This window comes from Pholis gunnellus, assembly GCF_910591455.1.
Source record: "Pholis gunnellus genome assembly, chromosome: 4".
In the NCBI taxonomy this organism is placed as follows: Eukaryota; Metazoa; Chordata; class Actinopteri; order Perciformes; family Pholidae; genus Pholis; species Pholis gunnellus.
Genome location: NC_136530.1, coordinates 6158380 through 6184779, shown reverse-complemented (window position 1 = coordinate 6184779; position 26400 = coordinate 6158380). Strand labels below are relative to the sequence as shown.

Genomic DNA, 26400 nt, shown 5'->3' with positions numbered 1-26400 from the left:
TTTCTCTTTGCAAACAGGCCTCACAGTTGTTGTTTTCCCCTGTGCACTCTAATTTATTCATAATCAGTGTAAAAAAACTTTTAAATTAAGGTCTTGATTGAGGGTGCTGTGCTTGTGAATCTTTCAAATAACTATTTAAAGAGACAAATAACATGTGCATATTTTTGCCTTTTGTTCTGTGTTTGGATTTTGGCGCATATAGATGGCTGTGGTGCGAGAAAAAAAACACTTATTTTGTAGGACTATCAGAGATTGTGTTTCAATTTCTCTGCACACAAAAAACAATTAATACCAGTTCCTCCATTTTTAGTCTTTTGGCTACTGCACATACCTCCAGACTTGATTATCAAACAGCGAATGTCAACTTAAGTTAATAAGTAACAGCTTACTGTGAACTATGTTAAATATATTATTACGATTTTTGTATATAAAAAAGTGAAACAATCCCCTAAATTCCATAAAGTCTTCAGCAGAACACATCTTTAGTGTGTTTTTGATGCTTAATCACTTAAGTCTCAGAGGCTATTGGATCTATTTCATTAATCTGCTTATAGTAAAGATGAATTGTTAATAGATGTACTGATCTACTTCAGAAGATTATAAAAGTGGACAGGTGGCTGACGTTACTACCGAGGTGTTTTCTTACTAGAACATGAATCTCTTCACGCTAAATTCTTGTTTTTCTCTCCACTAACTTCTTGCTCCCTCTCTTATTCTCACGCTTGCTTCAGAGGGCCACACCATGGCTCAGGTATAGTAGACGAGCAGTAGATTTGCAGTAGAACCTAGATGTATATTAGTTATAGTAGTTGTGTTTCTTTAAAAGTCAGCTGCAACGTTGTATTGGCCTATAACAAATGTGTAGCCAAGCCTTACTTTTTGACTATATTACTGTCCCACTTATACAAGGTGTTATGTTTTATAGGGCTTTACTGGGTTCAACTGTGGCGAAATAGAGGGCTACAGTTGTGCAAAGCTACGTTGCCAGAATGGTGGTCGCTGCGTGGAGTCACCTGGCCACCTGTACTGCCAGTGCCAGTCAGGCTTCAGCGGACCACACTGTGAGAATGAACAGAGATGTCCATGGAACTGCCAAAACGGAGGAACCTGCATCAAAGACCCATTCAACCCGTACCAGTACGGCTGCCGCTGTCCGATGACCTTCTCGGGACCATACTGTGACAACAAACTAATCACGGCACGCACTCCGACGTGCCCCTATCTGCAGTGTGAGCAGCATTCGGGGGATAACGTGTGTGACGACCAGTGTAACAACCACGAATGTCAGTGGGATGGAGGCGACTGCTCGCTCAACTGGCAGCGGCCCTGGGTTAACTGCGCCGCCAGTGTTCCCTGCTGGGATCTCTTTAAGAACGGCCAATGTAATAAGGAGTGTGACAACCCTGGGTGCCTCTTTGACAGCTTTGAGTGCCAGGAGACCACATCATCCTGCAAGTATGTGACCCTTTTCTTTGTTTTGTCATTGCTGTTGCAGTTGCGTTTACAGTCCAAAACATTTTGAAGCCAAATCACGAAACACCCACCCTCCTTGTACTGTGTATTTCCAGGTATGACAGGTACTGCGCAGACCACTTTGGGAACGACATCTGTGACCAGAGCTGCCACACGGAGGCTTGTGGCTGGGACGGCCTGGACTGCTCCACTGACACTCCAGCCATGGTGGTAGGTGGCACGCTGATCATCGTGGTCCGGCTGCAGCCTAAGGAGCTGCTTGGAGACATGAGGGGTTTCTTGCGCTCGCTGGGAGCCCTGCTGCACACCAACCTGCAAGTTAAGCTAGATGCAAATAAGAAGCCAATGGTTTACCCGTACTATGGGGAGGACCATGCACGACATCTACAGGCGAGAAGAAGCAAGCGGGAGCTGGAGATGGAAGTTATTGGGTAAGCATAGTTAATGATAGGGTAAAGGCTCTTCCTTTAAGCTCTCTTATAATACTCGCTTAAAAAATGAACAAACCTCATGTCATTTACAGTCTTTGAATTTTCACATCTGCGCAGATCTGAGGTGCACCTGGAACTCGATAACCGTGAATGTTCCCAGAGCTCTGCCCACTGTTTCTCCAACATTAATGAGGCTGCGTCATTCATTGCTGCAGCACACATGAAGGCTGACCTGCCTTACCCTCTGGTGTCTATTAAAGGTAAGTAGGCCTGTCATCCAACAGTTAAACCGAAATCAAATGAAGACAAAACAACTGGTGTTAATTCGACTTGTCTTTCTATCCTCCAGCTGAGCCTCCAGGTGACTCACCAGTTCCAACGCCTCTGATGTACCTGGTTGGAGTGGCAGTGGTTATTATTCTGCTGATCCTTGTGCTGGGGATGCTAGCAGCCAAGAGGAAGCACAAACATGGCGCCCTGTGGCTTCCTGATGGCTTCCTGGCCAATAAGAATGACAAAAGGCGAGAGCCTGTCGGACAGGATGACTTTGACATGAAGTGAGTGGATATACAGACCAAAAGCTTGTGTTAGAGAATATTTAAGACAAGATATATTATAACAGCTACTGTTATGCTCAAATGCATCAGCAGAAGACTGTGGTTGTACTGTCCAGCTCCCAGTGATCAATACTACTGATGGAGTGTTACGCAGAACCAAATGGAAATGTTCCTATTGCTTAAAGGTTTGTCTTTTTTTCGTATCAGGAATTTCAAGACCCAGGATGCCATGATGGATGGAGTTCAGAGTCAGAGGTGGCTGGAAGACGAGGTCCCACCCAAGAAACAAAGAGTAAGTGAATTGAGAGAGAGAAAAACAATGGTTCCAAAAGAAAGCTGATGGATTGGAGTAGTTTAAATTCAATTGGGTAAGGACCACGAGGAAAGGTTTTTTTTTGTGAATGTTTCAAGTTTTGTTGCTTTTTATAGACTGAAGACAAACCCTTGCTGCCCATCGCTATGGATGGAGGTGTTGACCGAAGGGAGTGGACCCTGCAGCATCGCAAGGCTGCCGACATCTCGCTCACTCCCCCACAGGCCGACCTGGATGCTGACTGTCTGGATGTCAACGTCAAGGGACCTGGTGAGAAAACAAAATACTTAATAAACATCTAAATCTGATCAACTTCAAGAACTCCCTTATATATTTATTTTCTTTTCTTCTCAGATGGCTTCACCCCACTGATGTTGGCATCGCTGCGTAATGGTGGAGGCCCGGACTGCAGCCTGCATGGGGAAGAAGAGGAGGAGAGCGGAGGAGATGAACCAGGGCCCAGTGTCATTTCAGACCTGATCACTCAGGGTGCTTCTTTGATGGCTCAGACTGACCGTACGGGAGAAACGGCGCTCCACCTGGCTGCCCGCTACGCCAGGGCTGATGCTGCTAAGAGACTGCTGGACGCTGGCGCTGATCCCAACGCCCATGACAACATGGGCAGAACTCCTCTGCATGCTGCCGTGGCGGCTGACGCCCAGGGAGTCTTCCAGGTGAGAAAAACTATTTGATCAGAATCGGTTATAAACTTCAAATTTGATATTGGTCATCCAAAACAATGTTGTCATTAGCCATCATAAACAAAGGCAAAGGTAAACCCTATGTACCGATAATTACTTGACATCACTTCTGTACTTTTTCCATCGTATCTCAAGTGCCCGTGTCTTTTGTCTTCTCAGATACTGATCCGTAATCGTGCAACAGAACTGGATGCCCGGATGAACGACGGCACTACTCCACTGGTCCTGGCAGCCCGGCTAGCTGTGGACGGCATGGTGGAAGAGCTGATCCACTGCCATGCTGACATCAATGCTGTAGACAACCACGGTGAGCAAACTTTTCATAGATCTACTCTTCCCGGGGAATGCTTTATTTTTGTACTGTAAGTCCGGTGCATGAATTACAGCATATCATGAACACACTTTTTTACGATATTGCTCGTATTGACACTGAATTATGCTGGTAGGTAAGCAGGACAAGCTTATTAGACACGTGTTCATGGTAGTAAACCTTTAAGACACTGCTATGCTGGCTTCAGTCCTTTAAAATCTGCTCATATAGTAACATTTAAGACTTGAAGAGCTCTGATTGTTAACAAAAAAATACTTATGAATGGAATGTAACAGAAACACGAGCTTGTAGTTCTTTCATTCTGTATAACATGGATGTTCTTCTCTGTCTTTTCGCCCCGTCCAAACATTATAGGCAAATCTTCTCTTCACTGGGCAGCTGCAATTAATAATGTGGAGGCCACACTCGTGCTTTTGAAGAACGGAGCCAACCGTGACATGCAAGACAATAAGGTTGGTTCTTTGTTTTCATTGATGATATTTCAAACCATAGTTCCTTAGATTGTGTGCTGATGAAAATGACTCGGATAAAAGTTCAAGTCACTCATTGCACTACTAAGGGAAGTATCTAGAGGTAAATGTGGAAAGTTATATTTAATCTATATTAAACGTGCCCATCAGACTTTTTTTCAGAGATAGATTTTAAATTGAGACTTTGCTCAAAACAGATCTTTTGTGTATTAAAACCCGCTGCTTGCTGTGTTTCCTTCAGGAGGAGACCCCTCTGTTTCTTGCAGCCAGAGAAGGCAGCTTTCAGGCGGCTCAGGTTCTCCTTGACCACTACTCCAACCGCGACATCACCGATCACCTGGATCGGCTGCCCCGCGATACCGCTCAAGAACGCATGCATCACGACATCGTGCGCCTGCTGGACCAGTACAATTTGGTTCACAGTCCACACAATGGCTCGAACCACATGGGCGGAGGAGGAAACGTTATGTGCGGGGCCAACGGAGTGGGCTTCATCGGCATGCGCCCTGGGCCGCAGGGGAAGAAGAGCAGGAGGGGCGGAGGTGGAGCGAAGGTGGGAGGCGTTGGAGGGGGAGCGAAGGAGCTGAAAGACATGAAGGCAAAGAGAAGAAAGAAGCCCGCTGGAGGAGAGGGGCCGGGTGTGGGTGCTGGAGTGGGAGGAGGAGGAGGAGGAGGTGGAGGAGGAGGAGCAGGAGGTACAGCAGGAGGGAACGGGAATGGCGTCAAGGCAGCAGCAGGACTTCCAGAGAGCTCTGTCACCATGTCACCCGTTGACTCCCTGGAATCACCGCACTCGTACACCGGCGACGTGTCCGGCGCCGTCTCCACCACGGCAAACTCCCCTCCCCTCCTGAGCAGCCCGACCTCCAGACCAATGCTGCCGCCCGTCAGCCACATGCTGGGACAGCAGCCGGGCTGGGTGGGCATGACCAAGCACGGCTACGGCGGCCACATGTTCGGCCTCGTGTCGCACCAGATGGGGGGATCTCACCCGGGCATGGGCCAACACCACGGCCAGGGCCCGATGTTGACTCCCATGAACGTCACCATGAGCAGAGAGCAGCTGCCGCCCATTGTCACGTTCCAGATGATGGCCCCTGGAGGAGGCCAGGCCATGCTGAAGCAGCCTCAGCCGGGGCAGGTTCAGGTCACACAGTCCCAGGGCCAGAGCCAGAATCAGGGTCACTCCCAGCAGGGGCCAGGCCACCTCCGTTGCCCCCAGGGTATGATGTACCAGATGCCTGAGCAGATGAGCATGGCGCACGGGCTCTCCCACGCCCTGCAGCACCCCCACACCGTCAGCCACGGGGGCCACGGCGGGATTGAGGGCCAGTCTCGGCCGCTGCCCTCCTATCCGCCCATGCAGAGCCCCGTGGATAAGTACCCCACTCCCCCCTCCCAGCACAGTTACACCACCACTGGCTCAGAGGGCACCACCCCGGGCCACTCTGCCCACCCACCTAGCGAGCACCCGTATCTCACCCCCTCTCCCGAGTCCCCGGACCCTTGGTCGTCCTCTTCGCCACACTCCAACTCGGACTGGTCTGACGTCACCACCAGCCCCACCCCTCTGGGGAACCCCCACCACGCACTGCCGTCTTCGCACCACACACACATTCCAGAGCAGGTGCAGCTGCAGCCGCAGTCGCAACAGATGCAGCAGGCCTCTCAGCAGCCTCAGCTCGGCAACATGCAGGTTTTTGCGTAGGCCGGCCGGAGGGAAGCATAAACAGACTGACTTTGGGGTTCTGTGTAGTTACATAACAACACGTGAACTCGTACGATGCTCTTTCTCGTGTCTCGTTGATTCTCTTTCTGTTCTTCATTATAGTCATCGGTCACTTCCCCTTTCATGTTCTCTTCTCCTCTTTGCACTTACGAAAACTGTTTGCATAGTTTCTAAAAACGTCATAGAGTATTATCAGCGATGTCAAAAGTTCTCACTTCCAAAAAAAAAGAACGCAGTTAGCTGTCCGTCACGAGATGAAATCAGTTTCCATGTAGACCCTGGGATCCCAGCCGAGCATCCTCTGCTCTCCGTTGCCGAAGTCAAGACTTTTCTTTTTTTGGCCTTCGGCACACAAACTGTTTTATTGAGGGATCAACGGGGGAGTGCCAACCAGATGGCGGCCGGCTGGTGTTGCATCAGAAAAAACAGACTGTTCAGATGTACACTGAGACGGGGCGGAGGACGTTCTGCACTGATATTGTCTAACAGTGTCACTTCTTTCTCTGCTATATGCCACCCTTATATGTAGTGTAATGCGATTAGCCTGCCAATACTAACCCGTCGTCGCAACCGTTCACTCTACTTTTTTAATACGATGGGTCACATTCAATTGATGCTTTAATTCAGCAAAACTACCTAGTTATTGCCTTATTGTTTTTTTTATTCATGCATTGTTTTTTTTTAATGTGCTAAAGGGGGAATTTTATAAAATGCTGTCACATGACTAGAAAGACAAACATCGAGTAAATTACAGATTAAATAGAAATGCACACACACGCGTGTTGTTACTAAATGGCTCTACACTTGTGCTAACAACGTAAATGTATTTACTGCATCGGTTACAGTTGCTAGATATTAGTGTTTCCCGTCAAACGTCTGAACACACAGAAGGTTCAATAAATGCGTTTTTTTTACTTGCATGCCGTCGGAGCAGTGAGAGCAGAGTATGTGTTGAAGAAAGTTACTGTTACAGAGAAAACAAAAGAAAGTTACTGTGGATGCAGTTACACCATGTCTTGCCACAGACGGTACCACTATATCTCATGTGTTGTTGAGGGATTAATTAAGCTTGACAAACTTTATGCAAAAAACATACGTTAGTTTTAGTATGTTGTATGATGAAATGTACATAGACTTACAGCACATTCTGCTTGTTATTACTGAGCTCGATTTGGCAAAGACATGTTGACTTTAAAGCGTCTGTTTCTGTTTGTTTTTTTTATATGAATTCTGTTCGCACTTCTCGAATGATCCTGAATGTTACAGAGGCGCATGTTTTGACTTTTAAACGGCCTCCTTGCTAAATGTTTTCTCTTTTCAAAAATCATTTATAACCAGTTTTGCCTTTTGCTTAACTACAATCAGTGTATCTCTGCACCTTTTTAATTGTAATGATTCATAAACCAAGTCTGGAGGTGAGTAAGGTTTGATAAAGTATTTTTTTTTTTGTCTTCCTTCTTAACGTTGACGTTGATCATAGCTTTGTGTGACTGCTCTGTGAACACAGACAATCATTCACTGTTTTATTTTTGAAGCTTCAAAAAAAGAACATCAGTGACTCTTTAGACCAAATTTCTTTTTTTTTTCTGCCAAAAATGTACATCATGTCCAAATGTATCACTTGTTGCCCTTGTTTTGATAGACACATGACACACATCCGATACCAAGAAATGTTTCGGTTTGAATTACTACTGCAGTAGTCTCTGTGAACAGACCACATGATTCACCGGGCGTTTCTCTGTCCTAATGATGTCCTTGTAGTTTACCAAATCATGTGTACTGTTGAAGTGTCAGTCAGCCTTTTTATTTACAATTGAGCATGTCAGTTCCCATTCATATGCAAGGCCATGTGTCTATTTTCTGTACATAAAATGTTTTTTTGTATTGTACTTTCCTCTGTTAACCAAATAGCCTATAATATACATGCCATATGAAGTAGTTGTCACCATGTTTGTAAAAGGTAGATGAACTAAAACTGATGAAAAAATAAGTTGTCAAAAAAACCCAAATGATCAACCAAATGTGCTTCCTGAAATAAAGCCCAGATCTTCGTAGACTTTTGCTTTTTGTGTACAGTGTGTTTTTCCACAAGTTCAGACACCTACTGTAGTTTTAAATAGTTTCACAACATTTTAAAAATTTGACAGATAGAATTAAAACGGATGAAAACCTTTTTGAAAGTATAGAAAAAAGATTCAGGACAGCAACTTCATTCCATCAATGAATTTTCCTGCTTCATCAGGGTACAAAATACAGGTTTGTTGGGTAATCGGATAATTTGATGGATAGCAGGTTGTATTTTACTAAAAAACAACACCAGTATTGAGCTAATACTGTCATCTATTTTGTTCTTATTATAAATGCTTTAATTGTTTCTGTTTTTACCAAGTGTATTTGAGTGCCTTTTAAAGCACTATATAAATAAAATGTATTATTATTATTACCTTTTAAAGCCTTGGATTCAATATTTTCTATCCTTCTATAAATCTGTATCATTCTGATATTTAAAATCAAATGTGTTTGAGTCCGTGGTTCAGCCTTTCCCACTCAACACGGCTAACATCATGGACAGTGCTCTTTAGTACAATGTTAAGATATTGATAACACTAATTAAATACATTACTACAGTACAGAAACAGTGTTCCAGACAGAAAAACGACTCTTGGCTTTTTTCCACCATTGTTTCACTAATTGCAACTGAATGTTCAATTAAGATAAGATAAGATAATCCTTTATTAGTCAATTAACTGTTTATGTTCAAATATACTAATGTGGTGTGACTTTGGTCATAAATGTTTAGTTATCCCACAGTTAGTTCATTATCCAGTTTAAGATGAATACGAGTGTTGCAGTTCTGCTGCCGGTCCTGCAGGAGGCGCTGTGTCGCACAGGAAGCTTTGGCAAACAAACAAAACAAAAGACGAGGAAGAAAGCTGTGCACGGAAGTCATTCAGGATTTCACATTCTTGAGATTATTTTTCGTCTCTTCTGCAGACTTCCGCGGTATCATTTACTCTTTCCTTCGGCCTTTAGTTCAAACTGAATTGCTCTTAACGATGCGGCAGTCGACGCGGAGACCCCGGTAAGAGAGCGTGGAGTTAAGCGCAGACGGTGGAGCTCCAGTCCGGGTCAATGGACGGAGTGCTGCTGTTTTGACAGCTGGGTTGAGCCTCCAGTACCTGGTCCGTCTGCCCGAGAGAGAGAGAGAGCTGCTGAGAACAGACACGAGCCCAAGTTTAAACCAGTTATATATTAACAAATATCTACGTCCGTGAAGCAGCTTCTACAGCGAGTGTGAATGTGAGTAAAAACCTCTTTCTGTCTCTGAAAGTCTTTTTTTTCCACTTCTCACTACAGTTCTGTATTCACCTCCTTACATTTCTGACATTTCTAACTATTTGAACCGTATCTTTATATATTTATTTTGTATTTTTTTTTTTTTCCTGTGTCCAGCCTTTCACCGACCAGGGGTCATGGCCTCTTCCCGGCTGAAGTACCTCTCTCTGGGCGTGCTGGTGTTCCAGACCACCTCCCTGGTGCTCACCATGCGGTACTCCCGCACCCTGCAGGCCGAGGGCCCGCGGTACCTGGCCTCCTCGGCTGTGGTGGTGGCCGAGGTGCTGAAGATCCTCACCTGTGTGCTGCTCGTCTTCAAGGAGCACAGTGAGTGCAACCCGAACACACTGAGGTCATGTCACCGTAATCGCCAGCACCACTGTACAGTTTTAGAGGCTGGAACCAGCTCCTGTCTGTCTCAAATTAATGACGGATATCTTCATTCAAATATCAACATTGTCATTTTCACTTTCAGCCCAAACTATGACATTACTTCAATATTTGCTAATATCCATGAGACTGTGTTAAATCAAATAAAAAGCCACAATATTACATGAAAAAAAACAAGTAATCCAAAGTAGTCATGTGTTAAATGTAGTCGGATGAGAAACAGCTGCTAAACAACTTTGCTAAAATACAATGCGGTCTGAAACGGTTGTGAAATTATGATATGAATCCAACTAGACAAACCTTCCTCACTCTGTTGATCAGGTTTTTCCTCATTCCACTGAAGCAGGATAATTATAGTGGTTTGATCTCTTTGAATTACACTTCCTGATGCAAAGTGAATCATCTGTAAAAACCTGAGTAATCAGATGACTCTTCTTCTTGAAACGGTGCCAGAGCTGGCGAACTACTAGAGCACCACTTCAGAAAATAATCGTATCTTTACTACCAACCGCTTTTACTACACGCGTACCGAAAAAGAACAAAGTGAAAACACTGCGCTGCTCTGTCATGTTTGCTTTAGTGTTATCACAACCCCGGATGAAAGGCTGCAACATGAATGGGAGACCAGGCGAGTTAAAGGTGATAAATAAGCACATTTATTTAAAGAATACCTAAACTAAACAAACGTGGAGAGTCAGCAATGTCAGGATGTGTGAAAAATGTCTGAAACAAATCAGCTGCCGTGTCGGCTGAGGAGACGCCATCCGTGTTCAGTCTTTATAGCTGGCACTCCCACCAGGATCAGGTGTGGCTCATCAGCTGACGGGCAACAACCTGAATCACAGAAAGAGACGGCAAACAGGACACAGACCTCTAGAGGAAGGGAGGCGTGGTCACAGTATGACCATGCAGACACGTGCAGATCTCGTACAAAGACCTCAGTACCCAGTGAAAAAGACAAACTTACTCCACAGCTATTTTTAGACTCTCTACATCCTGTCAAAGCTGACGGGATTCCTATTCGTCCAGCGGTCTAACCAACTCACTAACTGTCGTTTCATTCTTCAGATTACAGCATGCGAGCCCTGAACAGCATTCTACGTCAGGAAATCACCCAAAAACCCATTGAAACGCTGAAGCTGGCGATCCCCTCTGGGATCTACACGCTGCAGAACAACCTGCTGTACGTCGCCTTGTCCAACCTGGACGCAGCCACCTACCAGGTACGGTCGGCTCACAGCACGCACAGACGCCATAATGTGTCTTTTATGAGCCTTTTCAGCAATCGGCACACCCTTGTTCATGCAAAATGTAAGGTCTGTGTCCCTTTGTCTCCGTCAGGTGACGTACCAGCTGAAGATCTTGACCACGGCTCTGTTCTCGGTGTCCATGCTGGGCCGCCGGCTGGGCGTCTACCAGTGGCTCTCGTTGCTGATCCTCATGGCCGGGGTGGCTCTCGTGCAGGTCCGGTTACAGCTTCTCGTCTGTTCACCGCTAAACGGAAATCACATTATTTCTCCATCGTCTAGAAATAGGCTGCATAACATCCTCTCTGTGGTTCCGCTTGATGGAAAAATAATTGTGAGCATGTGGAGACACATGAGCGTTTAAATAGAGCCTTTTATTCTCTAATAATCGGGTCAAATGTTTTGGTATGAAGAAGGGCCTTTTTCTCCCCAGAGCAATGATTAGTGCTCTTTATTGTTGATAAAGACAGAATGAGATGATGGCAAGCTAACAAATCTCTGGACCCTCCTTGAGACCTGATCTTCGTTTTTTTCGGCAACCTCCTCCCTTTTATTGAACAAAAGTTAAATGTTTAATCACCGTCTTAATTTCGTCAAGCTTGCTACTTTGTATTTGAGGATAAACAAGTTTGTAGTACGGCTTCACAAGGGGGAAAAATTGGTAAGCTGTGCTTCTTGTTGAAAAGCAGCAGCTATACATTCAATGTGTGTCTTCGCTATTCAGTCACGTCCAAGCTTGAGTAACAGTCTCGAGTTCCAGCCTCTCAAATGTGGGGAAATGCTGGTTTTTCATCTCATTGTTTTTCACTGTTGGTGGAACAAAGCAAGAATCAAACAGAAGAACTGCACACTCTATTAAACGCTGATTGTGATCTGTGCGATTGAGAGTCGATATACTCTCACGCTGGCCCAATCAGAGCTGAACAACAACGTCTGATTCTCCCACATGGAGGACCGAGCAAGCCTCCATGTGACAGGAACACGAAGCATCAAGTTCAATATTAAACAAGAATATTTCAAATGAGTCATATATATATATATATATATATATATATTTATATCTCATAAATCATCTAAAAATACAAATATCCTAGAAACTATTATATTGAAAATGCATACAAAAAAAGCTAGAAAAATTGTAATAGATTGTATGTTCTATATTATTAATGTATTATTACCAATATATATTATTAGCCCGAAAGAAAATAATAATTCAGGAATACAGGCACGTTCTGCATGAATACCTACATTCTTTGTAGACTCCGTTGTAAACTGTGGACTATGGAATCTCCCCTCGTGTAGAGTTCTCAGCATTATTCCTCTACCTCTTTGCACTCGGGTTGCCTCTTTCATTCCTGTACAGAATTAAACTGAAAAACATGAGCAATTCCATCTCATTAGTGCAGAGAGAGAGAGAGAGAGAGAGAGAGAGAGAGAGAGAGAGAGAGAGAGAGAGAGAGGAGAGAGAGAGAGAGAGAGAGAGAGAGAGAGAGAGAGAGAGAGAGAGAGAGAGAGAGAGAGAGAGAGAGAGAGAGAGAGAGAGAGAGAGAGAGAGAGAGAGAGAGAGAGAGAGAGAGAGAGATATGTAGGCGTCACTTTGTCTAATTAAGCGTTTCCTCTGCTGTGTGTTGGAAGTGTGCCTATTATTATTTTAATTCACTCTGTGCTCTCTAGTTTCTTCTAGTGGCCAGATAAAGAAAAGAATGTCAGTGGGAGTTGTGTGGTTATTAAATAAATAAATAAATTAGATAAATAAAACAAAATAATGACGCCTCAACTGGAACGTTGAATAAATATTGGCCATCAGTGGTTACGAGGGACGCGCCGATGAATGATTAAGTGTGAGATCACCTCCTCCTCCTCCTCCTCCTCCTCCTCCTCCTCCTTCTTCTTCTTCTTGGCAAAACAAAGAAAATGCCAGCCAGTTGCTATTACTCCGGATGTGATCTCAATCCTGGCTGAGCACTCAGACAGAAGCACAATAGATGAGGAGGAGGAGGAGGAGGAGGAGGAGGAGGAGGAGTAGGAGACGAAGATACACCTTCATAAATCTACAGGATCAGACAGGTGGAAACATTTACTCCTGAACTGTGTGGGGCTGTAACGGTGGTTCATCCACGATGCCGACCGAAGGCTGGAATACTATCGCATACAAACAAATAAACGAGCAGAAAGAAAACCCCCAGCTGCTAGTAAATAATTGGCCTGGTTTGAATTGATACAACTTCCTCATTGTCTCTGTGGATTTTCAAGGTTTACGCTGTTAGTTCTCACTCAGCAGGGTTTGTTATGAGCGACTGTAGGAAGTAAAGAGGTGGCAGGAAAACAGCCTCTTGTTCCAGAAAATGATCTTTTGTGGGTTTATCCAAAGAAAACGTACAGCGGAATACTTTTCTGACTGTGCACGAGCAGAGATCATCACCTTTTTTTTTTTTTTTACTTTTTGCATGAACACCCATTTTTTAGCTTACTGCAGCACATAACGCAGGAACTCGCAGTCTGCAGCATTTTAACAACTTGGCGAAGCTGTGAAGATGCCTTTTGTATGAATTTCAGTTACCCAGCATCCTGCCTTCAGACAGAGTGTGGTTGTCAACCGTTACAGAGAGTTCAGGCCGTGCTAAGTACATGCTTGTAGTTTCATTGGCTTATTTATTCATTGGATGATACAAAGACGTTTAGACCGTTCGTGCCTGTAAGTAGTGTTTTGCATCATCTGTTCAAACTGGGTGTGTATAGTGCTGTTTCCTGTTGCAGCATAAATAGTTCTGGGGAAAATGCTTATTCACTTTCTTGCCAAGAACTAAATAAGAAAACTGATAACACCGTCATATCTGTCTTCCTACCACATCTTGAGTTTGCTTTTAGTAGATAGCTTCTGGGACGTTTTTTTTATTAAGTGACGACAACTAAGCATCATCTGTTCAAACTGGGTGTGTATAGTGCTGTTTCCTGTTTTATTACAATCCAAGTGTTTCTCTTGTGTTTGCAGTGGCCCTCTGAATCTCCAGCGGCCCCAGAGAAGGATGCCCTCTCTTCGGGCTCCCAGTTTGTCGGTGTGATGGCGGTCCTGGTGGCGTGCTGCTCCAGCGGGTTCGCTGGCGTCTACTTTGAGAAGATCCTAAAGGAGAGCAAACAGAGCGTCTGGGTCCGCAACATTCAGCTGGGTCAGTATTCCTCCATCGGTCGAATCAGTTATTCTTCATATGAACTGTAAGTTCATGACATTTAATCAATGCATGTCCATCAACAGAAGAACGATGATGTGAGATGTTGAAGAAGGCACTAGCTCCATGTTCTGGAGTGAGCTCTAAGTTTCCTTTCTTTCCTGTGCAGAGAGCCAGCTGGGCTTTTTTTTACCTCCGATATGTTTCTGTTAAGATGAATGTTCCTGTCTAGTTTATTTTTACCCTGGAGCGTGTGAGGCGTGTGTTGAGTCTCCTGCGGCTCCTGGCGTGAGCTCAGAGCTTTTTCACCTGCGTTAAATGTTGGAGCCTAGATCTGCAACGAGAGCAGAGTCGAAAAATGCTGTGCACGTTTTTGTTGTTGTTGTAAAAGTGATACAAGAACATGTAAAAAAAAAAAGGAATTAGTGTTAGTTACAGCCTTGTTTGGAAAGTACAGGAGATAAGCAATGTAGTTGGAGTACATGAATATTTAAGGAGTAGTTTGATATTTTCAGAAAATGCTGATTTGGCTTTCTTGCCGAGAGTTTGATTGACATCTCACTCACGCTGAATATGAAGCTAGAGCAAGGAAAGGGTTAATGCTAGCTTTCTTTACTTACCGTTGGGACTGGAAACAGGAAAAGAACAAAGAACAAGGCTCACTCCGACCTAGGATTCAATTCAATTAACTTCACATTTATTTATATTGCACAGTCGTACAAAAGCAGTTCAGAGTGCTTTACGCTAAAACAAAAACTATAAAATCTGACAGTTAGTTAGGCTTCTATACAATATCATTTTATACAGCGCCATTAAAATGACAGTTATGACACTCATTTGCGTGTGTGTGTTGTGTGTGCGTGTGTGTATGGAAAGGTACAGACAGGAACAGTCTGGCTGCACAGTTGCAAATCTACAGTACACAGTAACTATCATAGTAACGAATGATATTATTGAAAATAATAATAGTGTAATACTGTGAAACTGATATTTTTTAACACGCTGAACTAAAGTTCTGTCTTAACACACAGCAGTCTATTTCTCTCTTAAACTGAATTGTAAAAAGTTTAGTTTTATTTTGATAAGACTTCAGGATGGAATCTATAGACGGCGTGTGTGTGTGTGTGTGTGTGTGTGTTTGTGTTTCCAGGGCTGTTTGGTTTGGTGTTTGGCCTCTTTGGGATGATGGCCTTTGACGGGGAGAAGGTGAAGGAATCAGGAATGTTCCAGGGATACAACACCCTCACCTGGACTGTCGTAGCGCTGCAGGTAAACGCTCACATCAAGCCGCTACAACAGATTTCGACACATTTAATTGCCACAATAGCTTTGTAATTATGCAAGACGCAGTCACAAAACTAGTCGAGTTCGAAGAACTCGACTAGTTTTGGTCTGAGCGAGGTCTGAGCGAGGTGGTAGGAAATGAGTAAGAGGGCCACTTTACGCCCCTGGACGGATTTGCCGTGGTAAGAAGGCCTCTACTCTAGTTCAATATGTTTTCCCACCTAACTGTCAAACATAGAATCAAGCCTCACAGACTCTTTATTTCATGAGTCAGACTCCCTCTCGGAGCGTTCAGGTCATGCCTTTGTCCATCTGTGTCTGTGTGTTTGTTGTTTCTCCAGGCGCTGGGTGGTCTGGTCATAGCAGCAGTCATCAAGTATGCAGACAACATCCTCAAGGGCTTCGCTACATCGCTCTCCATCATCCTGTCAACTCTCATATCGTACTTCTGGCTGCAGGACTTCGACCCCACTGGGTAGAGGAAACAGTCACTACTTCTCCCTCTGTCTCTTCTTCTGTTGTTTTTTTATGTCTTTGCTTTCCTTTCTCATAACCACTATTTATCGAGCTGACGCTGTTGTCTGCTGTCGTCCACAGCGTGTTCTTCTTGGGGGCCATTCTGGTCATCGCAGCCACTTTCCTCTACGGCTACGAAGGCAGGCCAGCCCCCAACCCCAGCAGGGCGTAGGACACTCGCGGCTGACTCTACAGCAGCAGTAGGAGGTCCTGTTGAAGCGACAAGACGTGGAGTTGAAAGGAGGACAGAGAGCTGGCGAAAAAGAAGGGGAAAGGTCTCTATCATATATAATAAGAGGAGGTAAGCCGGTTGGGAACGGAGGACAGGAAGAGCGGAAAAAGACCGTAATAATCAAAAAGCAAGCTGTGATGGGTCTCACACACCAAAAGTGCCTCAGCTAAGAAGGGTAACCAATGAGAAAGGAGAACCGTGGCGAAACAGGATTGTATGTTTTTCTTTGTTACTATATTTACGGATGTAGATCTGGAGAGCGATTCTCTGCAGGACCGACTGATTGTGTTCATTCGAGCCTGTTTGGCTGCTTGTCACTGTTACTGCCGCATCAGTCACACCTACACAACGATAAAGGATTAAAGGGGCAGACAGGCAGAAGTTTAAGATGTACTGCGATTTTTATCCAACATTGTTGGCTTGTCCACCTCAGAGGTGCAGTGTTTAAGACTCTTGTAAAGTCTTTTTTTTGTCCCACTTTGAGCTTTCAAAGCACGTTTTGGGCCATTTGCCCCTAAAATAAGCATTCCCAGTCATTGTTTGCTGTAAGCTTACGGTCACACAGGTGCAAAATTTGCATCTTTACTTGATGTTCAACTTTGGTGAACTTTGACCTGCGAAGCCGAAGCCTCAACCTATAGCAAACAAGTGTGTGTGTGTGTGTGTGTGTGTGTGTGTGTGTGTGTGTGTGTGTGTGTGTGTGTGTGTGTGTGTGGTTGACCCCTCTTGGCACCGCCCACATTCAGCAGGAATATTGCCTGCATTTGCACATGTGTGACTACAGCTATGTACAACACCACAGGCTCTAACCAAACCCTCAAAGCAGCGAATTACAACTTTCGGGTCCCAAAATGACTTTTTCCCATAGACTTCCATTTGGGAAAGTCTATCAAATTCCCAGTGCAAACATTTGAATAGCTCTTATTTGAATCATTAGGTCCTAAAATTTACTAATGGCTGAATCCAGTGTTCTTTTCCTTCCTCTGTTCATGTGATTGAGCCTGAGAACGAGGCTGGCAGGCCTTGTTTTTTTGCCAACTGCACCACTGATCAACTTCCACAGGAATGAACGGGGCCCCGCCTCCAACGCTGTATCCAGTTCTCCTGATCCATCTGTGGGTCTAACAGGTTTAAAATGCCTGGGAGGCATAACTCACTGTTACACCATGGTAGTTGCGATCACCATAACTTGTATTGTTTCCTCAATAACGGCTCCCATGTTACATTTTATTCAGCTATTTTTGGAAACTGCATTTGTTGCCAGGCAACATATAGTCATTGGGATGTCTTTGAGACAATACAGTGACAGAATTACGGTATGACCGGTCTGCCTGTGTCTGGAGGAGTTAATGTTTTACAGTAAAAATCTAAAACTGATTAGAAAAACAGTTCAAGGGTGTAACGGCAGTTGTTGTTTGATTTTTTTATTTTGTACAACTTGAAATTGTTAACCTGGGGCGTAAATAATCACCACCATTTAAAATGTAATCTAAATTAATTGTCTGTTTAATTTATTCATTAATTAATTAGGCTTTCACGTGACTTTCCGAAGCCATTGATTATAAACGTCTCTTTATGTCCTGTGCTCGTGTTACAATATACGCTGTTCATTTTGTGGTAAAGTGAATCAAAAGTGAACTTCCTGAATGATGATTGCATCAGACATCTGTGGAGCATCATTTACATCTTGGAATGTACATTTTGACTTGTGTTTTTCTCCTGGGATGATTTTTTAAATTTTTTTTCCTTGGGATAAAGCGGGTATAGTTAATAACTTTATTATTTTGATTACCAATATGTCAATGTTTCATAAAAGAAAAATGTTTCCTAGAACTTTTCTGAATGTGTTATTGCGTTGTGTCACAATTATATCATGAACAGCTTAATCAAAAGTAATCTGGACAAAATATTCTTTACAATTCATCATGTAACCATCTTAGCAGTCCTTTAAACGACATCGTCTGTTTCTAGATGATTTCTTGCACAATAACAAGTCTACCTTTGTAATGTATGACTTGGCTCGTCGCCTTTTGAACTGCAAACTACGTGACATGAATAAATTCCCACTTTGATATTTTTGGCATTTGTTTTAATGAGTTTAAAAACACTGCATGCAAAAGCCAGACAGTCTGAGAGAACGGACTGTAAACGTTTCATGTCCTTCACATTATAACACTGTAAAACACCACTACCCAGCCATTTTAAACCAATAACGGCATTACACTCCAGCACAACAAGTTCCATCTGATGAGTGGAGCTCCTCGTGAGGGCACGCGTACCGCTCTACCTCCAGTCCTCAGGCACATCTGTTACTGTAAAAGACACTTGAGGCCCTCGACCTCATGGTCAAGTATAAACGTATTTTCGCCAACATGTGAAAGAAAAGTTTCCGCTTTCTTTCTCGCCCCTACAAAAGCCTCAATCCTCTGATAATCACAGACCAGTGAAGATCCCCTACTTCTGATTCTCCCGTTAAAAGTGCTGCTCTTGATGTTTCCCTTGATTGTCATCATGGGCGCTCAGATGCCTCACAAACTGCTCCTGTGTCATGGCTACACGTAGGCATGTTGTTCAAATATCCAGTGTCCGTGCCTCTCTATGTGATGGGTGTGTTGCAGAGACACTCCCAGGGTCGTTCCAGATGAGGTGTGTGTGTGTATGTGTGTGTGTGTGTGTGTGAAGGCTCGTTCGGTTTGCACCAGGAGTGATGAGCAGCAGCATGGGTAAGATAACGTGGTTACATCCTCCGTCTCTCTTCATCTCTGTCTCATCTGGAACCAGCTCAGCACTTCAGCATGACCTGTTTCCGTGGCCCATTGAGTGCTGAGTGTGTATGAACAGAAATACAACGTATAGACCGGCCTGGGGAACAATAAGCAACATTTTCAGAGTCAACACAATATTCCATAGCCGTGAATCTTAATAAAAACACATTTTTATAAAAGATCATAATGGCACAAGAGACTGTCTGTGTAGACCAAATACTGTACTCCACACAAACGACAAAAAGCACATGTTCTTATACTCTCAGTATCTAGCCATGTTGAAAGCTTCAGTTTTATGTTCGCAGGTTTTCAGATATCTGTCGCTGAGATTTCTGCCTCCCACCCGATACAAAACTTTTGAAAAAACTGTTGATAACAAAGCCTGTGGATTACCCAGAGTAACGGAGAAGCTGTGTTTGTGAAGACAAATTTCTGATAAATCTTTAGACATGACTTTAGAGATGTGGCGGTGGACCACTTTGATCCCAAATTAAATATCTAAACAACTGAACTGGATCAGCAACACAATTCTTTACAGATATTCATGGTTCCTAGACGATCTGTCCTAATTGATTAATAACGGTTCCTACAGCTGTACCATAAAGTCGACATATTCGGTGATTTGCCCGACTACTATAACGGTGGTGAGATATTCATGATGCTGAGAGGACTAAAGGACTTTACTGGCATCATCGTCCACATTTGTATTTGTCCATCAGTTTGTTTTATGACCAAATAAAAAGGAAGAGTTTCCCATCAGCTAATAAGCAATTGCTACTAGCTAACATGCTAAACTAAGATGATGAACGCACTTTCTAAACAGCATGTAAGCATTGTCATTATTAGCATCGTAGCGCTGCCAGCATGGCTGTAGACTTTTGTCTATTTTAATTGCAGTTTATTAAAATCTTTGATCGCCAGAGAAATTCCATTCACCTCCATTGTGCTGGTTGGAAGGCACAAATCTCACTGAACAACATTTCCAAACTTGGACAAATAAAATTCCCCCAAATCAGCATGGCTAGATACTTTTCTTTGTAATTTAGGTGAACCTATTCTTTAAGTCCTCTTGTGTCAAATCAGTTCACAATCTTTGCTCTTAAACGACAAATACTGACTGGATAAGGATTTGTTTTAGCTCCGTTTGTCCTCTTGCAGCCACTGAAGGCCGACTCACTTTATTACTTGTAGAACGAAATAACCTTGCTTCTTCACCTGACAAATCTGATTAGATGGGACATGGGAAAGACTATGTTGTGTTTTTACTGTGGAAGGCTGTCACCGACGCAGGCATCACTGGCTTTCAAAAGGCAGGGAGAGAGACGCTCTGCAGCTTGGATGAACTGGCCATTTGTGATTGGAAAAAAACAAAAATCCTGCTGAAGGGCTTCATTCAAGATTCTTCTCAATGCACAAATCGTGTGCATATCATGAAATCCAAAAGCTGTGATTTCTACATGTTTCTGTGATATGTAAAAAGCAAAGTTGTTCTGAGGATGCATGTTGGCAAGCTATGTTTTTAAATCATCTGGAAAAATATTCCTCCCTGTAACATAATCACAAAAGAGGCCCCATAATATGTATGTGTGTGTGTGTGTGTGTGTGTGTGTGTGTGAGAGAGAGGCAGTCTGGTGTGACAAAGCAGCAAGCCTGGACCCAACCCTGGGTCTCCATTATAGAAAACACACAACCACACTCACGTCATCTCTAAAAGCACGTCATCCAGTAACATTTCAGTTGATATAGTTGTCTTTGTCCGTGATGAATACACCCCGCAGCAGTGTTGTATGACACCTAAACACAATCACCTTTCCTTGGGTACACTCTTACACAGCACTTCACTGCACAGCACAGAGCAGGCCAGTAGTATGTCATCATCATTAAGGCTGAAAAACCTTTTTTTTTTTTTTTTTTCAAACAGGGTCTGTGTTTGAGCTTGATCGTTTCTTTCTGGGCCTGAGTAAGCTACAGTTAACAGGTTTGCGTTACATTCCTGCACTACTGGCGGATTTTCAAAGCCAGCTTTGCTCAGCGGACTGCCGGGCTGGAGTGAAGGCCTGCAAAACCCAACAGCGCCAGAAGTGGAGACCAACACACCTTCTGGATCGTCAAAGGCAGCGGTGGGGAATTAAGGCAGTTGTCCCCTCGAGATTTTACACGCAAAAGACTGCAACTCTGATTTGTGCCATTGTCACAAGTCTCAGCCTGCTTATAGATCTTCATTTTCCCTGTTTTTTTTGTCGTCACATCTGATTATGCTTTGAGCCGTTTCACTGCTTGATGGCCCACTGTGATGAGATATAACAAGCGGCCAATCAGACGCTCTCAACGCTCTACTTGGACGGTATGACAACAAGCGGAGGCCCTCTCCTCGGCCTCCACATCAGAACCTGGGCGTCGTTGGCGTTGGGCCTCCCCATGGCGTTGGGAGGGATGGGCTCCATGCGGCTCAGCACCCGCGGCTGGTCCTGGTGCACCCGGCCCACTAGTCGGGCCCTGGAGCCCAGAGGCAGGGACGGGTCCACTGCGACGTCGACCCTCATCCTCCACTTGATGGTGTGGAGCAGGATCTTTTCCCTGGACGTGGTGTTGAGCGCCACCAGCCAGGTGGTGAAGCTCTGGTCTCTTTTGATGTTAGTCAGTAAGGGCGTGTTGGATTCGCTGACCGGCACGGCCCAGGTGACGCTGGGGTAGAAATTGTCATTCATGCTGACGATGAAGCGCGACGGCTTGGAGGTGGGGCCGACTATGGTTACGGTCTCTGTGGTGTTTCCGTACCACGGGTAGCTCACACCATCTGAGTCGCTGATGGCCCTCACCAGGCCTTCTCGTAGCTGAGGCAGCTCCCAACTTGACCTGAAAGGAGACAGACACCATCACTTGAGTTCCTGATTGAATACTTATTATTTTTTATTACGTACAGCAGCTGCCCTTACTAAGTACTGTCACATGCAGGATGCATTCAATGGGGACATTCTACTGCGTCATAACATTGCACCTTGAACCTTCTTGCTCATTTCTCTCCTGTGCAGAGGATTGTGGGTCAGAATAGCAAGACAAGCATGCTGGCTTGCATACTGTAAAATCTGACCAGATGCATTACATCCTGGTATTTTTGGCAAACTGCATTTGACATACTATGTATTGGGGCCTTTCAAATCTTTCCCTGGCATATTAGATAGTAGTATGGGTATTGGAAGGCACAGAGTGAGACTGGAAACAAAGACGTTTTTGGGTAGTCTAACTTTGTGCCATTCATTTAAAGGATCTGGTGATATTCTATATTTTCATTACCATGAATAAATCCCATGAAAAGACCGAAACCAAAAATGAATTGATCCAACAATTATTGTCTGTGTAGCCCAAGCCTGATATAGCTTACAGCACTGCAGCAAGGTGAGTAATTAAACTACTGGAGGTCAGCGGAAACAAGGTATTTCACTGCTGTTAAGTTTAAGCTGCAGGTACTTTCTCCTACATCATTCAAAGGTTGGACCTACAGATGAACAATACACATTTTGTGAGTTTCTCATCTGATAATAGAAAATAATGAATCCTGACGTTAAAGAAAATTCCTTTCACTAGTGCTTAAAACTGTTGATTAGTCAATCATAAGAAAATAATACAACTATTTTGTTAATTCATTTTGAATTATATTATTATTCCTGCAGGTTATTTATCAGTTTAACAGTCTGAGGCTCTCAAATGTGTTTTTCTTTCGTTTCTCTGTGAATTAGTACTTTTTGAGACTATTTTGCCAAATCAAGCAATTCAAAGATGTCATTCGTGTCAGCCTTCCTTTCACAGCAAGAAACATTCATAAATGAGCTGCCAGTTCATTTTGACCCGATGGCGCCTCCACTTTTTACAATTTTGGTGGTGAGGTGACTCTTTAATTCACATGTGGATAAGGGATTGCTGGTATACTCGTGTTTCTGAGGTGTGAAAAGTTGTACGTTTTTGCAGTAACAAGATAATTTAAGAAAGGCTTTAGATTTCTTATCCAGACACCAGCTGGCAACGAGACTACAACAGCCGCCTGTAAATGATATCTAGTGGTTCAGTATGTCAGTGGATTATCATCATCTCTTTGTTGTGCCAAACAGTTTTTGTCATCTGGTGTCCCCCTTCCATCTATGTGTTGTGCTTTCATGTCCAATCCTAAACCCCCCTAAAACCCCAATCTCTCGCCCCTAAAACCACCCACTCCCTAAACCTGGCCGGATTAAACACCCCCTTACATATGCCCTCCAGATAACGCGTGTGTGTGTGTGTGTCTCGTCGGGGTGTGGGGGAGGACATGTCTCCGTGGGCACAATTTGAATGTGAGAGCATCAACTGTTGTTTAGCTCCTCTAATAGCAGCTTTTCTATCTGGGTGCCAGAGTCACAGGAACAGAATCTGTCGGTGGGCGTTTGAATGAAGGAGGCTGACAAGCACAGTTAACCTGCTGCGTGCACAAATGCTCCTCTATGCAACTCAGCGTGATGCACAAGCGCGAACGCGGTATTACACGGAGCGTGCAAGCCAGCTGTGTAGCGCACGCGCGGCACACTCGCACTTTATTCTATAGCCTACACAGTGTATATCCGCAAAAACACGTCACGAGAGTGCGTAATGGGGGACACAGGTGACAGAGGCGTGAACTCACATGCCGACGTCTCCATAGGTGTTGTAAAACTCCATCTGGGTGCACGCCTGGATCCAGCCCACCACCCATGTCTCATTGCGAGGAAGGGGGGGCATCACAATCCGCGCCGAGGCTTTGAAATAGGGCGTCTTGTACCGAAGCACTATGGGCGAGTTCTCCTCGATGACAGTCGGGCAGTGGTCTATGGTGGCGGACAGGTCGTACACCACGATGTTCTCCCGTTTGATGCGCGACTTGTTACAGGCGATGCTCTGGATGCAGCCCATGGCTGTGCAGGTGAAGGTGACGGTCAGGAGCAGCCAAGTGAGCCTGCCAGGCCTGGGGAACCGCGCTGCTAACTGGGACTCGACCAGTATCAACACTATGAGGCTGTGCATCAAAAGAAACTGTAAGGCAAAGGTGGGTGCTACCACGCTGTAGGCCCAAATCAGAATCACAATAAGGCTTCAGTGAGATCACACGAGAGGGGGGGGGGCAGCTGGGTCCAGTGAGACCAGGACCCAGGTTCAATCCCCCTGGACCCGCCTCGCTGATGTATGGGCACGTCAACCGGCTCCAGGGGCGCTCCTCCGCGGCTAACCCCGTGCTCTGAACCCCCCTGGAGAGAAACACCCTGCAGGGATTAACAACGTGTCACATGGATTTTTGACACGGGTCTGGTTGTATCCTCTCCACTCAAACGGTGCACACCGTCCGTCTCCGCGTGCCCTCTCCTCGAGGATCCGACCCGCCCGCGCTCCTGCTCGAACCCCTGTCCGTAACCTTTGATCCTCTTCTTCCTTCCCCGAGCTGTCATGTCACAAGAGGCGTCGGGGGACCGGGGGACACCGGGGCGCCGGCAGGGGGACCCGGTGGTCGGGCGTCGAGGCTTGTTGATGCGGCACTGTGCATGAGATGCTGCTGCTGCTGCTGCTGCTGCTGCCTATAACCTGAGCGGCGGCGGCGTTACCGTCCGTCATGCCTGTCGACTCGACGGGAGGGAAACCCGGTGAAACGAACAAAACATGCGCGTCCGAGCATCTGTGACGGGAATAACAGCTTCCTCTCGCGGAGTTAAGACGACACAGGCGGATCGTTCCCGGTCAACACGGAGGAGAAAACGAGCTGCAAATAAACCGACTGTCTACATAGCCTACGTTATACATCGACGACACAATGACATTATGGCTAAATAATATTATTAAAAACAGCGTCCATAGTAACCGTGCAGGGCAGCATCCGCCGTGCGGGCGTCCTCGTTTGATGAAAGCTGCCCGGCTGTGTGTCGCTGTTCAGCCTGCGTGGTGCTGAAGATGCTGCATGGACCAATGAGCGGCAGAGGGAGTCTGGAGGCGTAGGAGTGCCCGCGTCTGGACAGTAGTCTCGGGACCTCTTTCCTCCAAACTGGAATAACGTGTTCTAATCGCATAAACGTAAAGCAGATAAGCCCCCCCATCAGTGGATTGGCTGTAATTATATGCATGATGGGGTAAAGATTAGAAAAAAGCAACAGGTATAGTGTTTGCTGCATCTCAGGAGGGATTTTTGTGATTATTTAGTCCAAATGTTGTGCTTATAAAACACCACTTCATGTCTTATTGTTAATCTTTTTTTTTTAACAATACAGCCTCTGTAATTACATATAAAAAGAGATGCTGTTTCTCATTGTGTAGAGAAACACTTGATTGGTTAGTGGCAGTCAGTCAGTTTGACCCCTTTCAAAATAAAACCGTCACAGTTCTGCCGAATCCAACTCACAAAAGGTACATTAGTAGCTGTCCCAGTTCATGCATTGTCATGGGGTTGTAAATGTTCAAATAAAAACAAAATCTGGGCAATTGAAGGAGTTCTCATCCATGCTGGTGTAAGCTCTTAACGTGCTCAACATAACAGTTTACACTGGCATAACAATTTAGATTGAAAAAAGAAAGCTTGTTGTCTTGTGATGAGATTGTTGTTGTTCATTCTGTTGTGTAAATACAAGATCCCTCCATATTTACAGACAACACTGATGACCAAAACAGGCCATATTACAGCGGCTGTCTTTCCCTCAATGACATGAGTCAGGAAAATAAATTAAGTGCAAACAATCTACTTTCCTAAATGTTGACTGTCTTTTAATGGCAGATAGAATGAATGGCAGGTTGCTGAACACTTTCCAACCAACTACCAACGAACACATGCATAAACACACACATACACACATACACACACACACACACACACATACACCTTATATCATTTGTATTGCACATAAACAATATTATATTAATTCATGTATTTATCCTTTAATGTTTTCATTCTGATATATGCATGTTATTGAACGCACTCAGATATTGTATTGCATAGGTTGTTGATGCAGGATTAACAGAATATAATTGATTCATGTTTTGTTTTTGATGCTTTTATATTTTGTCAGATATTTTGTCAGTTTTAATACTCCAGTCCAAAAAGAAATAATTTGTCATTTCAACTTTTTTATGGATGGAATGATAAACACATTGTCTGTAGTTTTTGAACTTCCAATTGCATATATGTATTGAAATATGCCTAACAGATAAGTCGTTACTTTTAAACATACAATGTATTTACTGCTATTTCAGTTAATGGAAGAAATATACCAACTTGTTCAGACCTTTACCACCTCCTTATAATTTGAGAGCCTCCACGAGATGCACAAATAACATTTTCAGGAGCTACAAGCATGCACATTTATAAAATAATGAGCTTTCCATCTATAAATACATTGATGTATGTTGTAGATTTGTTTTATTAAGACCCTACACTCTTATCTTGTGAATACAGTTTATGTTACCACTTATATTATG

General features: G+C 44.3%; 3 protein-coding genes across 3 annotated transcripts in view; 2 read left to right on the top strand and 1 right to left on the bottom strand.

The window, feature by feature from the left end:
* Positions 1-8336, top strand: part of notch2 (notch receptor 2) — a 40744-nt gene extending 32408 nt beyond the window's left edge. The window contains exons 26-35 of the mRNA XM_079157617.1: positions 926-1455; positions 1569-1904; positions 2022-2164; positions 2254-2461; positions 2669-2753; positions 2891-3044; positions 3129-3448; positions 3635-3782; positions 4161-4258; positions 4518-8336. Of these exons, the coding sequence (XP_079013743.1) occupies positions 926-1455; positions 1569-1904; positions 2022-2164; positions 2254-2461; positions 2669-2753; positions 2891-3044; positions 3129-3448; positions 3635-3782; positions 4161-4258; positions 4518-5984 (3489 nt within the window). The 3' untranslated portion in view covers positions 5985-8336. The remainder of the gene's footprint in view (positions 1-925; positions 1456-1568; positions 1905-2021; positions 2165-2253; positions 2462-2668; positions 2754-2890; positions 3045-3128; positions 3449-3634; positions 3783-4160; positions 4259-4517) is intronic.
* A 615-nt stretch (positions 8337-8951) lies between these two features.
* On the top strand, positions 8952-18238 carry slc35a3a (solute carrier family 35 member A3a). Its single transcript, XM_079157622.1, has 8 exons — positions 8952-9305; positions 9459-9668; positions 10800-10954; positions 11073-11195; positions 13971-14145; positions 15296-15414; positions 15771-15904; positions 16027-18238. The coding sequence occupies exons 2-8, from the start codon at positions 9479-9481 to the stop codon at positions 16115-16117; spliced, it is 987 nt and encodes a 328-aa protein (XP_079013748.1). The 5' UTR covers positions 8952-9305; positions 9459-9478; the 3' UTR covers positions 16118-18238.
* A 3037-nt stretch (positions 18239-21275) lies between these two features.
* Positions 21276-23970, bottom strand: fam78bb (family with sequence similarity 78 member Bb; the record flags this gene model as incomplete). Its single annotated transcript, XM_079157625.1, has 2 exons — positions 21276-21798; positions 23594-23970. 2 exons carry the CDS (start codon positions 23968-23970, stop codon positions 21276-21278), a joined length of 900 nt encoding a protein of 299 aa, XP_079013751.1.
* Positions 23971-26400: the final 2430 nt, after the last annotated feature.